At 53.3% G+C, this 12,443-nt stretch overlaps 3 protein-coding genes across 3 annotated transcripts; 1 reads left to right on the forward strand and 2 right to left on the reverse strand.

Moving 5' to 3' along the window:
• Window positions 1-3,341: 3,341 nt before the first annotated feature.
• AYL99_06606 (hypothetical protein) lies at window positions 3,342-4,808 on the reverse strand (the record flags this gene model as incomplete). Its single annotated transcript, XM_018838115.1, has 1 exon — window positions 3,342-4,808. One exon carries the CDS (start codon window positions 4,806-4,808, stop codon window positions 3,342-3,344), a length of 1,467 nt encoding a protein of 488 aa, XP_018692675.1.
• Window positions 4,809-5,088: 280 nt separating this feature from the next.
• On the forward strand, window positions 5,089-6,597 carry AYL99_06607 (hypothetical protein; the record flags this gene model as incomplete). Its single annotated transcript, XM_018838116.1, has 2 exons — window positions 5,089-6,167; window positions 6,294-6,597. 2 exons carry the CDS (start codon window positions 5,089-5,091, stop codon window positions 6,595-6,597), a joined length of 1,383 nt encoding a protein of 460 aa, XP_018692676.1.
• A 1,652-nt stretch (window positions 6,598-8,249) lies between these two features.
• Window positions 8,250-9,191, reverse strand: AYL99_06608 (TATA-box-binding protein; the record flags this gene model as incomplete). Its single annotated transcript, XM_018838117.1, has 4 exons — window positions 8,250-8,266; window positions 8,319-8,733; window positions 8,787-8,874; window positions 8,938-9,191. The coding sequence occupies 4 exons, from the start codon at window positions 9,189-9,191 to the stop codon at window positions 8,250-8,252; spliced, it is 774 nt and encodes a 257-aa protein (XP_018692677.1).
• Window positions 9,192-12,443: the final 3,252 nt, after the last annotated feature.

Consider the following 12,443-nt stretch of genomic DNA (forward strand, 5'->3'; position numbering starts at 1 on the left):
GGTACGGAGTACAGACAGGTGCCAGGAATGCGTCGGTAGGGACAGAGACTGCTCTGGAAGGGAGGCAGCACGCCACAAACAACCCCAAGGAAAAACCCTCGTGGGCACTCCGAGATGGGCTTGTGAGTCCTAAAAATGCCACCGCCTCTCGCCGAGCAAGCAGTCATGGCGAAGTTCGATGCCTGGGATGCCATTGATTAATGGGTCCTTTTTCCTCCAGCCAGTCGCCCTGGGCCCTGGATTGAGATCTGAGAGCCCACCAGGCGCCAGTCAACCAGTCGCCAAGCTAAACTCGGGGTCATTGTTTTAGCCCTTTCCATCCGGGCCAGGCTAGTGTTTTTGCAGCCAACGCTGAGCGCCTAACCTGCCCGCAGGGCTCGCGGATGCACTTGCCCGACTCTTTCGCAAACCACCGCCCGACACCAGTCGACCGGTCCCTTGCTTGACGACAAAAGCCTCCACCTGTTACGTCGTGAAGCTGTACGGGCGAACAGGGCCCAACCAGGAGCAACTGCTATATTCAGCTTTGCATTCATCGGCGATTTGACGGTCGAATATGTACATCAGAGGAATTCTCCTTCTGCTGCGGCACGGCCAGTCTCAACTATTTGTGGTGTGACTTCCAGATCTCGCAGAACAGCGCCACGGGACATCAGAGTCACTACTCAACCCCATATGCCGTCAGGTGTGCGTACCACACAGTGACAGGCGTACATACTCTTGCTCCCGTGCAGCACCACTAACTCGTCTCGGAAATGTCGATGAACCCTACCACGACTCGCATACTGGAAATGGCTGACATCTTGTTGCACCCTCCCTTACGCCTCACTAATCGAACCGAAGACCGTACGGCCATCATCCGCCAGTGGAAAGAGCAGATACCTCATCGGTCATCCTGAGCCAAGTTTTGTAACTGCATCTCGAGTAAGCGCTTGTTGGCTGAGTATTTGCGGCGGCCGGACGAAGGTTGCAGAAAAGGAACCTTAACCTAAACTGCGGATGGGCACCAAACATTATTGATCTTCTGTCGGACCCCCCCTAAAGTTCTGGAAAAGGCCGGTTCTGTACCCAGGGTCTTTTACCCGGATGCAAGCTGGATGCGCTTGGGGTACAAGGTTGCTGCAGTCTCCAGGGGGTGGCACGGTGACCAGCACCACCAGGGCCAAACTCAGCACCTCCGTCCCGCGAATCACGCCCCGCTGCCCCTCCATCCCCATCCACAATTTTTTTTCCTCTCACCTTTTCATGCCGCACATTTCCTCTTCCTGAGTTTACGGATTCTTCCATAATGGGCAATGCACCTGGCCCATCATCGTTCGCCCTGCATTTCGCAGCACCAATCGAGAAGTACGGCCGCAAACTGTGAAGCTTGGTTGCTCTGGACGACGTGACCCAGACTTCGGATGGGTGATAATTCTCCTGCATCTGGTAGTACATACTGTAGCTTGTTTGCTCTGTCTGCGCCACTGTTGTTGGCTTGCGCGGTACATGAGGCAGGCGGCCGCCCAAGTACTCTTCGTGGTGTGAATGTTTTCGAGTGATTTTTTTCTTTTTCATGAGCAAAACTCCACTCTGTTCATTTTGCCATCATGATTGACGTATCCAGCGCAACATGAAAACGTCAGCGCGAAGTGCAAAAAAAATTGGTAGGAGGGAAAAAAAATAATTGACTTTGCCGCAAGGCCTCCACTATCCGCTCCATCCGTCTATTGTAGCCGAACGACATCCTTATCTTCACGTGACCGTTGTGTCAAGCTTCCAGCTCAGATGCACCCCTGTCAAGCCTGCAATGTCGTGTCATAACGGAATAGAAGACTGCTGCCCAATCGGGGTGGTTGTTGATTCATTGGGGACATCAAGCAAGGCGCTCAGGAGCAGACATGAGTCTAGACGAGTCCAAACTCCCAAACCTGCGGTGTGAAATACAGAGTAGAAGACGACTTAAACAGTTACACAGACAACCTGAAACACGGACTATTGGTGTCTAGACCAAGCGATTGGGTGCTGTTTGCGTTTACGGGAGAGCACCAGCGCCACGAACCGAAGCTGGTTCAATATGCGCCCCAACTCGCGACGATGATTCGTATCACAGAAAAGGCATCTCTTGAGGCATCCTGCCTGGCACACCTGGCACTGAATCGCATCCCGTGAGTCATTCTTGTGGGGCGGTGGTGCTTGCGAGGTCAGGTCAGCCCTGCGCCGATATCCTGATTCCTGGCAACCACCACCACCATCCATCCATCCATCCATCCATCCTCCTGACGCTCGCCGGATATGCAAATGTATGCGATCATGGTTGGGACATCCGTGATGCTGGTTTGGGGTCTCATTTGGAGTCAGGTTCGTTCCATCCACCCCCCACATAACGTCTGCATAGGGCAACATCCAGCCAATCTACTCGCTCGCAAGCCGTCACCAGCGGTTTCAAGCGATATCATGATGCAATGGTCAATGCGGAGAACATGTGCTTGGGCTCGTGAGGCACAAGACACCCACCCAACGAATCTCCAACTTCCTCCCCCTCATAATACCGATTACACTTCCGTCCCTCCAACTGGCGAGCTGGGTTCACCTCACGTCGGCGGCCTCTTGATCCGGATCTGCAATGATAGATAATAGAGCTTGCACGAACAGAACGTTGGGTTGGAACTATTATTATGGTTGGGCATCTCGGCTTCTTCCCAACCCAACCTCGCTCGCTTAACACTTCCCCAGATGCCCTGCTCGGCCGGGCACTTGGTTGGCGGGTTTCCATTTCTGGTTTTCTCTCTCTTTCTTTCTCTTGTCACATGCAATAGATTGTAGAGTGCCAGCAAGGATGACTTCCTTCCTTCCTATCTTGAGGCGTGTGTGCTTCTTTCCTGTCCGGGATCTCATACTCATATATATTATGTACCGATTAGAGCAGATCAAATAGGAGTTTGACATGCTCTCACATACTACAATGCACAGGGGTACGTACAGTATGTGTGTGTGCGCACACACAATGTTCGGCCGAGCACCTGCCTAATGGAGAGGGGATGGACCCCCGGAGAGGTAATATGTAATTAATAAATACACCGAGTACAGTGCTTGGTGGTGAGGTCGACGGAGGAGTCTCACAGGCCCATCATGATCATGCCCACAACCATCGGCAAGAGCACGTGTTTTCGTACAACCACCCTCCAGCTCCCTCCTTTTTTCCCTCAGCCTCGTGATACCCCCCCTCGCATTTTCTATGTATTCCAACACGAGCATCCAAACAAGGCAGGCGTTCCCTGCTGCTGCTGCTGCTGTTGCTGATTTCAATAACAACACGGCCAGGATATTTAGGAACCATCAGCTCGTCAATATAAGCCCATTTAATTTCTGCCAAACCATCCGCCCGTCCATCTCTTGACTTGCACACCCTGACTCAAATCTACGACCACATTCTTTCCATTTTGGAGCTTCTCTCCCGTCTTCTCCTCTGTCTCAGTTTCACTTCTGGGCTTCGGTCTCGGCCGAAGAACATACTCATACGTCGTGCCGAAGTGATATCTCCTTTTCCGCTCCACGATCAGCCCGCTATCCCGGACGATTTGCTCGATGTCTTTATTCCACCAGCACCCATAGTGGTCAGCGTGCATCTTGGCCCCGTTATCCAGCACCCGGTTGAGGAGTCCCAGGTAGGACCGGCCGTGTTCGAGGAGGAGGATCTTCCCACCCAGATCCCCTCCGTACTCGGCGACAAGTGCGTCCTCTTCTTGCTGCCTTTGCTGCTCTGCCTCTGAGATACCATGATCCCTACGTTTCTTGATATCCTCGAGATACTGCTGAGATTCCTTTTCGATGATCTTCATGTCGACACCCGCGCTCTTCTCCCCGGGCTGTCGGCACAGTTCTCCCAGCTGCCGCAGAAATGCGACCGGGTTGGTCTCGCTGCAAATCCCCATGGTCTGAATGATTGTGTCAAACCCGCCCTCGGGCCTCTTGATGAGGTTTTTGTCACTTGCGTCGCCGACCACGAATTGCACCGGCCCCGAAAATCTTCTCCTGTCCTTCGCCCTTTCCTGCAGCTTCTCGAACTTCTTCTGCGCCTGGGACAGCATGATCTCGCTCAGATCATTGAACGTCAAGCTTTGCACCCTCTTGTCTTCCGGCGTGACGAGAGGGTCTAAGCGGTAGAGCTCCATATTCCTGCCCGTGCCTGCACTGACTTCCAGCACGTTGCCCCGAGCCTCTCTGCACAACTTCTCCCTCTTGCTCCTCAGAAACATGAGCTTCTCTGACAACTCGACCTCGTCGTCGAAGTTTCTCGAAAGATCCATCCATCGCGAAGAGACGTCGGCGTTCTGCGGCAGATCCAGATTCTCGTACTCCTTCACGGAGCGCGCGTAGGACATATAGGTGTAGGCAACGTAGGTGGAGAGGAGGAAGCCAAACAGCGAGGTGATCCAGAAATAGGTGTTGGAGGACATGTGGATGCGCTGTCTCCTGTTCTGGGCGGCCAGGGCGTCGAGGGCATCTTGGGCGGTCGCACGGTCGAGGAGGGTTGGTCTGGATTTATGTTGCGGTTGCGACAATCCTGGTCGGGGGACGTTCAATTTCGGGACGGTCTGCTTCGTGGAGGCATGTCTGCGTGAGGGAGGACCACAAGAGGAACTATGAGTAGCCCTCGCAGCTTGTCGAGGTGCGGACCGCTCGGATCGCCCGACTGCACGCGAAAAAAGCTGCCGCTGATTGAGACATGCCGTCGTGGAGCGAGCAGCTGCGCGCTTGGCAGATATGGAGAGTGCAAGATGCGGAATCCTCGAGCATTCTGCGTAGATCCTGACAGCTTCAGCCATGAACTACCAGGGATCCAAAAATCAATCGTTCATCCTCATCTGTTGGACTTTGGGGTCGGTGCGAAATCAAACTGCGACACGATGTGGCCTTCTTTTTAGCCGAGATTGATCCGACCTCGGAGGGCGCACTCGCATCTCGATACTTTTTGATCTGCGGAGAACGACGTCGTCTGGGTTAACCGGGCTAGAAGAAAGTCATCTCTCGGTAGCGCTGTGTTGGGTAGGTCCAGAATTTCCTCTGCACTCGAGAGCAGGAGGGTATATAGATTGTGGCCTCCCAATGTCTGACGCTTCAATTCCCCAGCACATATTGATCATCGGAGCCGGCGTCTTCGGTCTCTCCACGACGCTCTCGCTCCTCTCCAACCCCGCATACAATGCGACACGCATAACCATCATCGACGGCTCGCCCTCGCTCCCGAACCCTTCTGGCTCGTCCGTCGATGCGAACCGTATTGTCCGGGCCGACTATGCCAACAAACACTATGCCAAGCTGGCTTCCCAGGCCCAAGCGCTCTGGCGCGACAAAAGGAAGGAGGCGTGGGGAGGGGAAGACAGATACCATGAGCCCGGGTTTGTGCTGACTGCTGATGAGGACAAAGATGCCTATTTACGGGAATCTCTGGCCAATGTGAGGACTCTGGCACGAGTGGACGCCAATGTGGACATCAGCAAGATCAGAGAACTACACGGGCAAGACGAGATCCGACAAGCCACGGGTTACGAGAACGTCAGTGGGGACCATGGCTACGCGAACTTCAACTCAGGATGGGCCGATGCCGAGGCGTGTGTGGCTTATGCCCTGAAGAGGGTACAAAGCGAGAGTGATGGTCGCGTAACCGTCCGCCCTGGTACACAGGTCGCGAGGCTCGTGTTTTCCGGAAGCAGTTGTCAGGGCGTGGAACTAGTCGGAGGGGAGCAGATTCTCGCAGACCTGACTGTCCTTGCAGCTGGGGCGTGGAGCCCCAGCCTCATTGACCTCCAAGGGCGATGTTTGGCCACTGGGCAGACGATGGCCTTTCTGGACATCACGCCGGACGAGCAGGCGGCCATGGGCAACCGGCCGACCGTCATGAACATGAGCCGAGGGATGTTCGTGATCCCGCCGAGAGGGAATGAGCTGAAGATCGCCAGACATGGGTATGGGTATCGAAACTTGGTGAAAGTGCCAAGGGCCGTCATCGACCCTGACGTCTCGAACGGCGTTGATGCCGGATACGTGGAAGTCAGCGTCCCCAAGGTTGGCATACCCATCCCACTCGAGGCTGAAGAAGCCCTGCGAGAAGCTCTGCGTGAGATTCTGCCTCAAATGGCCGACAGACCCTTCACTCGCACACGGATCTGCTGGTATTGTGATACGTAAGTTTATTTCCACCAACCTGTTTTTCAGTCTGTGCTTGTATCATTGTTTGTTACCCCCATTTCGAAAAAAGGACAAGCTCACCTCAAGACTCACCGCACTGAATCTCTCTCTCTGTCCGACAGACCCAGCGGCGACTTCCTCATAACCTTCCACCCGCGGTTCCAGAACCTGTTCCTCGCGACGGGCGGGTCCGGGCACGGCTTCAAATTCTTCCCCGTGATCGGGGACAGGATCGTGGCCGCGATCCAGGGCACGCTGGAGCCGGAGTTGGCGCAGATCTGGCGGTGGAGGAGTCCGGAGGACTTGAAGAAGGAAATGATCAACTCCGACGAGGAGGAATTCACGGCGTGTGAAGACGGGAGTCGGGCGGGGAGGAAGGGCATGCTCCTGGAGGAAGAGATGCAGAGGCAGAAGAAGAGGACGTGAAGTGGGCTGGCTCGGTTGGGCTATAGATATATATATCTATCAGTTGATAAGGGAGCGACTGCAATAGATAGACGGAGACGAATATAGTCGACCGACATGCATTCACTCGAGCTGTAGGTACCTATCACCTACCTAGCTACCTACCTCCCTATTCTCCTACCCGCACAGAGAACAATGGAGGAGGCGTCAATCAATCCATCAATCAAATCAAATCAACCAACCAGTTCAATCAATAATAGATCCAATCGATCAATCAAATAATAAATCAGCGCTGGCTGGTGGCCTTGTCCAACCGATCTCCTCCGTAGTCCTGGTGCCCTGCCATGTCCTGTCAGCTATCCTGTTTCGAAGACGAGCGTTCAAGGTCCTCATTTATATTCTCCTTCTAAATTGCCCCCCTCTCCCTCCCCTCCCTCCCTCTCCCTTCCTTCTCCCACACACACACACTCCCTCTCTCTTTCCCTGTGATCTATATCTTCGTCCCCCCTCTTCCTTTGTTCTCCCTCAACGTCTTCGTCTTCGTCGTCGAGGACTGGGAGAACCAAACAGCCCACCAGCCAGCCTGCTTAGGAGCTATGGATGAACCCGTGCAGATGAAAGTATGGGTTATCTATCGTCTAAGCACAGACGGTGTTGGATGAAGAGCGACAACAGCAGCATTGGTGTTGATCATGATGGGATAAAGATAAGTTTATTGAATGGCTTGGCATTGAGCACCTCGTACAGCTGCTTCTCTCACAGCACCAAATGTGTCCGTGGAATCAATCACTCGTCCGCAGATCGAGAATGTCAAAATACACAGTTGCGCGAGCACTGGTTCACACAAGGCTCTACAACAGCACTACGCACGCATAAGTATCGGACTCAACGAGAACTATACGGGAAAAGAACCAAGATATATGGAGGGATGAAAAGTCATATTGAGCTATCATCATGCAGTCGTGGGCATTAACTGACTACGACCAAGGTACCGTTGTCAACCCTCCGATCCGTTCACTCCATTCAAGAAGTCCACTCTCAGCAGTCTTCTGCTGCTTTTCTATCAGAAACAATCTGGGCAAACGGGCAGATTTCAGTTGCCCATCTTAATTTTTTTTTCCTTTCCCATGACGCAGAAAGTTCCCGTCATGGATGGAGAACCAAGCTTTCAAAAAGCCTCCCTGATTCTGCAAAGCTCTCCGTGCGCCGGATAGCAACTGGTCAAGGGTGTGTCTCTCCCACCCACCACTTGACCAGGAACACGCGCAGAAGGAAAATGAAGAGATATTCCACACAAGACGGTATGCGAAATCGACCAGCGCCGAATACCGTCCCCCACCAAGCTGATATCCCGTTGTCGATGAGACCCAATGTCTAATAAGGTGTAAGTAAGGTCGACTGCACCCGAGCCCCTTTTTGGTGCCTTTGCCCCAGGAAACGATACGAAGGGATTTTCGCTCAAAACGCCATGCAATGCTCATAAATAGTCGTGACACAGGCGAAAAAGAAAGGGTAAGTAGTTTTAGAGTTATGCTTGGCTTGCAAGACGCAACACCTAGGCATGTCGGCTGTCCAGCCGCGACAGCGTGACCACTGTCGAGGAAGAAGCCGAAAGGTAATGTTTGACTGTTGATACAAGGCTAACGGGATAACCCCGCCCCGCGTGAGTAGATCTAGACTTTGCGGAAGTCTAGGTCATGTTAGCAACAGAAGCGACTAGCCACAGTTCGAAGAATGCTCACCTGAGAGTGTAGGGTAGATCTGCTCGAAGGCTTGATATATTTCCTCACGAACTTTGGCGCCCGTGAGAACGATCTTGCCGCTGACGAAGATCAACAGGACGATCTTGGGTTTGATCATGCGATAGATGAGACCTGGGAACAGTTCGGGTTCATACGAGCTGAAGGGATGATGTTTAGACGCAAGGCCCTCCAGTCGGATGGGGAACTTGATGTCGCATGAACCGACAATGTTCTGGATTTTGAAGTCGGTGAACTTGGCATTGAAGCCTAGCTTTTGGATGATACGGGCGTACTTGCGGCTGGCAAGTTTCGAGTCATCTTCCGACTTGGCGCCAGTAACGACCATCTTGCCTGATGCGAAGATCAAGGCAGTAGTTTTGGGGTCACGGATACGCATGATGACTGCAGCAAAACGCTACACACCGTCAATCAGCAAGTGCCAACCATGATAGGCCAGCGGAGCCTTACCTTGGGATTGTACTCAGCGTTGCGGGCATGGAGTGCAATTGTCTTCAGATCAAGACGGCAGTCCAAGTTGACCGTGGCAACGATGTTTCTTTTTAGAAATGTTAACCTCTGCTGACCTTGAGGAAAGGACAACAAAGGGACAAATACTCACTGCAAGGTGGGCACAATACCACTCACACCAGCGCCAGGCGTTGCGCCGGGGGTTTGTGGTGCCTGAATGGCAGTTCCTCCCTGCTGACCATTGGTCTTCCCATCTGCGTATGAGCCACCGTTGAGGTTTTGTCCATCTTTCTCAGAGGAAGGCGGTGTCAAGTCCCCGGCACCACCAGGAAACGACAGAGACGCGGGAGAGGTGAAGGCCTTGGCCTGTTGCGCGGTCGATGGGTGAGTGGTAAGAGACTCCATGATTGCAGGAATGTGAGGTTTGTCGATGCGGCGCAATCAAGCGGTCGCAGCGGGTGTATCCTTGTCGATGAGAGAGATCGACGAAAGGATGAAAAGCAGTCTGGAGAGAATTAAAATATGGTCAGGTTAGGGTGATGAATTTGTAAGTGACTTTTGGAAGGTGGCGAGGGTGCGGTCGATCGCGTCGGTCGGTGCAGAGGCTCGACTTTGGAGGCTGAAGTAAATTTCGATCAAATTCACTTGAGCCAGCAGGAGGTAGCCGCGGCGTTAACTCGACGACGACGACGAACGCTGTAGATCGTAGAATCGACCTGAGGGAACAAGGTAAAGGAGATGGATGCGGTGGTGTTTCGTACCGAGATGCGGGAGATGAACAACTCAATGTCTCCCCTACAACACAACTGCCCTACTTCCAATTGAGAATTGAGTCCGTCGACCGGTTTGAGGTATGTCTCAGATCAGGTCTGTAAGAGAGAACCTTCTTCCGTTCTGATCTGGAGGATCGAGGTTTGGAGAACGTGGGGAGCAACAGGAAGCAAGAGTGCGTAGATTTGCGATTGCGAATTACTTAAGAGCGGAAAGTGCAGACAGTCTATTGTGGCCTTTGATTTTCTTTTCTTTGTTTCCTTTGTTTGCCCTTTGCGTGAAGAGAGAGTGGCAGGCGCGGGTCGCAGGTGAGATCTTTGGGTCTTTTGTGGCCAAAAACTTTGGATCAGGTTTGCGGGATGCGCCCAGGGAGAGAGATTTATGTGGCGGCACGATTATGTGGGAGAGCCAATCGATGCCAGAGTGAGAGGGATGTAGAGGATATCAATCGCAGGCTGGCAAGAGGGGGTTTGCGCTTTGATGCCGTGCGAAGAAATGAGGGGGGTGGATGGAGAGTCTGGCAGGAGGGAGTGCCAAGAACGAAAAATGTCAGGAGAAAGAGGTCGGCTGCATTTCGCGCGGAAAGAGGGCGAGGGCGGCATTTATAGTGCCAGGCCTTCGCCACACAGCGCAGACTGGGAACCCCGCCGAGTGAGGGGCGCTACGCTACAACCGGCCTAGTAGGTGTCATCTGGGCGCCCAAGCTTGCTGCAATCAAGCCCACATTTCACTCTCATCCACCAGGAATCTGCCCAGCAACTCGCCTGCGCAGGCCACTGCAGCCCCCGGCCAGCCACCCCTGCACCTTTTTCGCCCTGCAACTCTGCACCTTATCTGCCCCTTTTTTCCCTCCCTTCTCTGGCTTGCTGCATACCGCTCGCTCTTGGGCATTCCAGCCCAATCCGCCCTGCCGTTCCCCCCTAAACTAAAGTATGCACCATGCATCACACAACACACCCAACGAGACAAACATTCTGCCCTCGAAGTCGTGTCATTGTGAAAACAAAATGGTGAGCATGAAATAGATTTTTCACTCTTCGGAAGGACATGGCAAGACTGGGAAGTGAGCTCCGGTACGTGGGTCGTACTCACGTGATTTGAGTGGCTCGGGGTGGTTCAGGCTGGGAGATGTGCCAGTGGCATCAGTGGGAAGAGCTGTCGGGTTTGCCGCCGCCCACATCCAAGCTTTTATTTGCCTGACTGCCTGCCTGCCACAGGTATGTGGGCAACGCAGGCCGAGCTGTTTGAAAACCTGATCAGTGCAGCCTGTGAAAACACACCTGGTCGGATGTCATCTTTCGTGGCCTCGCCATGTTCAGCAAACAACCCAAGCCAGTTAGGCAGAGTGATAAGGAGAGAAAAGAGACGAGCGTGAAATGTTGACGACAGAGAAGAAAATTGGTGAGATGCGGAAATGAGTCACGACCCTGACGCGGTGTGGGCGATCGGTCGGTCGATTTGTTTCACATGCTGGCTTGGCATGCCACTGGTGGCAGGGATGACGAGGCCTCGACGGCCAATCACCGTGCGGCAACCGTGTCCAGAAACTCTGCCTCAAAAGTCTCCAAAACCGGTGTCATTCCATCCAGTAGAAATGCTTGACCTGACTAAGGACCCACAAATGACCCATTCCTTCAGCTCGCCCTGTCATTGCCCTCGGAGAGCCTGCCCTTTTCGGGCATTCAGCCTCGCGTTGGTTCAAGCCTTACTATGTATGTGTGAAGGCTGCAATCTGGCCACTCACCGATGGCATGACGGGAGAGGTGATAGACCGTCTCGTTTGATTCACAGCTTGAAAGAATGTCTCCTGTTTGCAGGACCATCGGCGCTCTATGTATAACTGCTCTTTCAGGCTCTTGGTAAGTTTCCTTTTCGGCTACCGAACCGCCTTCTGGTACCACCTGCTTGGAGTTGAAAAACCAAGCCTCTAGCAATATACAAAAAGATGAGTTCCTCCACGCCAATTTCAACTGCGGGTACATGTGTACCATTGCACCTCGGCCATATGCACTCTTGCCGGGCGCGCATGCATGATCCCGCGACTAACCGCTCACCCCGATTAGCGACATGGCCAGTTCCTTCTCGCATTGGTCAACCAAATTCTGAACACTGTCTGGATGCCCTCACAATGTACTTGCGCTCGGCCGGTCTGCTCTTCAGTACTGTCAACATTGTCCGAGCAGACCCGAGAGGGTGGTTGAACTTGGTCGCCATGAAGTCCCATGCCGGCCGGGATCTTGCGCCGCAAGCAGAGATCCAGGTCGACATCCGCAAACCGCCAAAGGCCTTCATTCGACCCCTGAACTAACTGGAACACATAGCGCAGAAGACATGGCAATACGGATGAGTGTCTGAACCTCACACGGAACTAGCTGGGATGGATTCCCATGTTGTCAGCTCACAGACGAGTGCGGGACGTGCTGCAATAGCTCCAGCAAGTTACTTGTGCATCGAAACTACAGGAGATGCTTCAAGTTGGTGAAAGCCGTCCTTGCTTCGAATTCGGGTGGTATTGGCTATGGCTGGAGGGAGGTTAGGCGATGCTCTCAAAGGGGTTGGTGTCTCAGTAGGGGATTTGCACAAGGATCCATCGACAGGAGCAATCATGAATGGAGACCTATTTTTATATCCAGTGGCTATATGCACATAGGACACAGCGACGGGGGCATTGTCTGCTGTCTTGTTCTGCGAAACATTCAGAATGTGTTTCTTTTTCCTCTGCTCTTCTCTCCTCTGACCCCTCGGTGCTGAAAAGATGTCCGTTATACCGCTGCTATTGCGCAGCCCCCCGTTGGTTGTTCATATAGAGGGTGACGGGTCCCACCTGAGACCAGGCTCGAATTATCTGTGACAGGATCGACCACCACCACCCCAGTCGCAACTGCG

Source organism: Fonsecaea erecta (assembly GCF_001651985.1).
Source record: "Fonsecaea erecta strain CBS 125763 chromosome Unknown Scaff5, whole genome shotgun sequence".
In the NCBI taxonomy this organism is placed as follows: Eukaryota; Fungi; Ascomycota; class Eurotiomycetes; order Chaetothyriales; family Herpotrichiellaceae; genus Fonsecaea; species Fonsecaea erecta.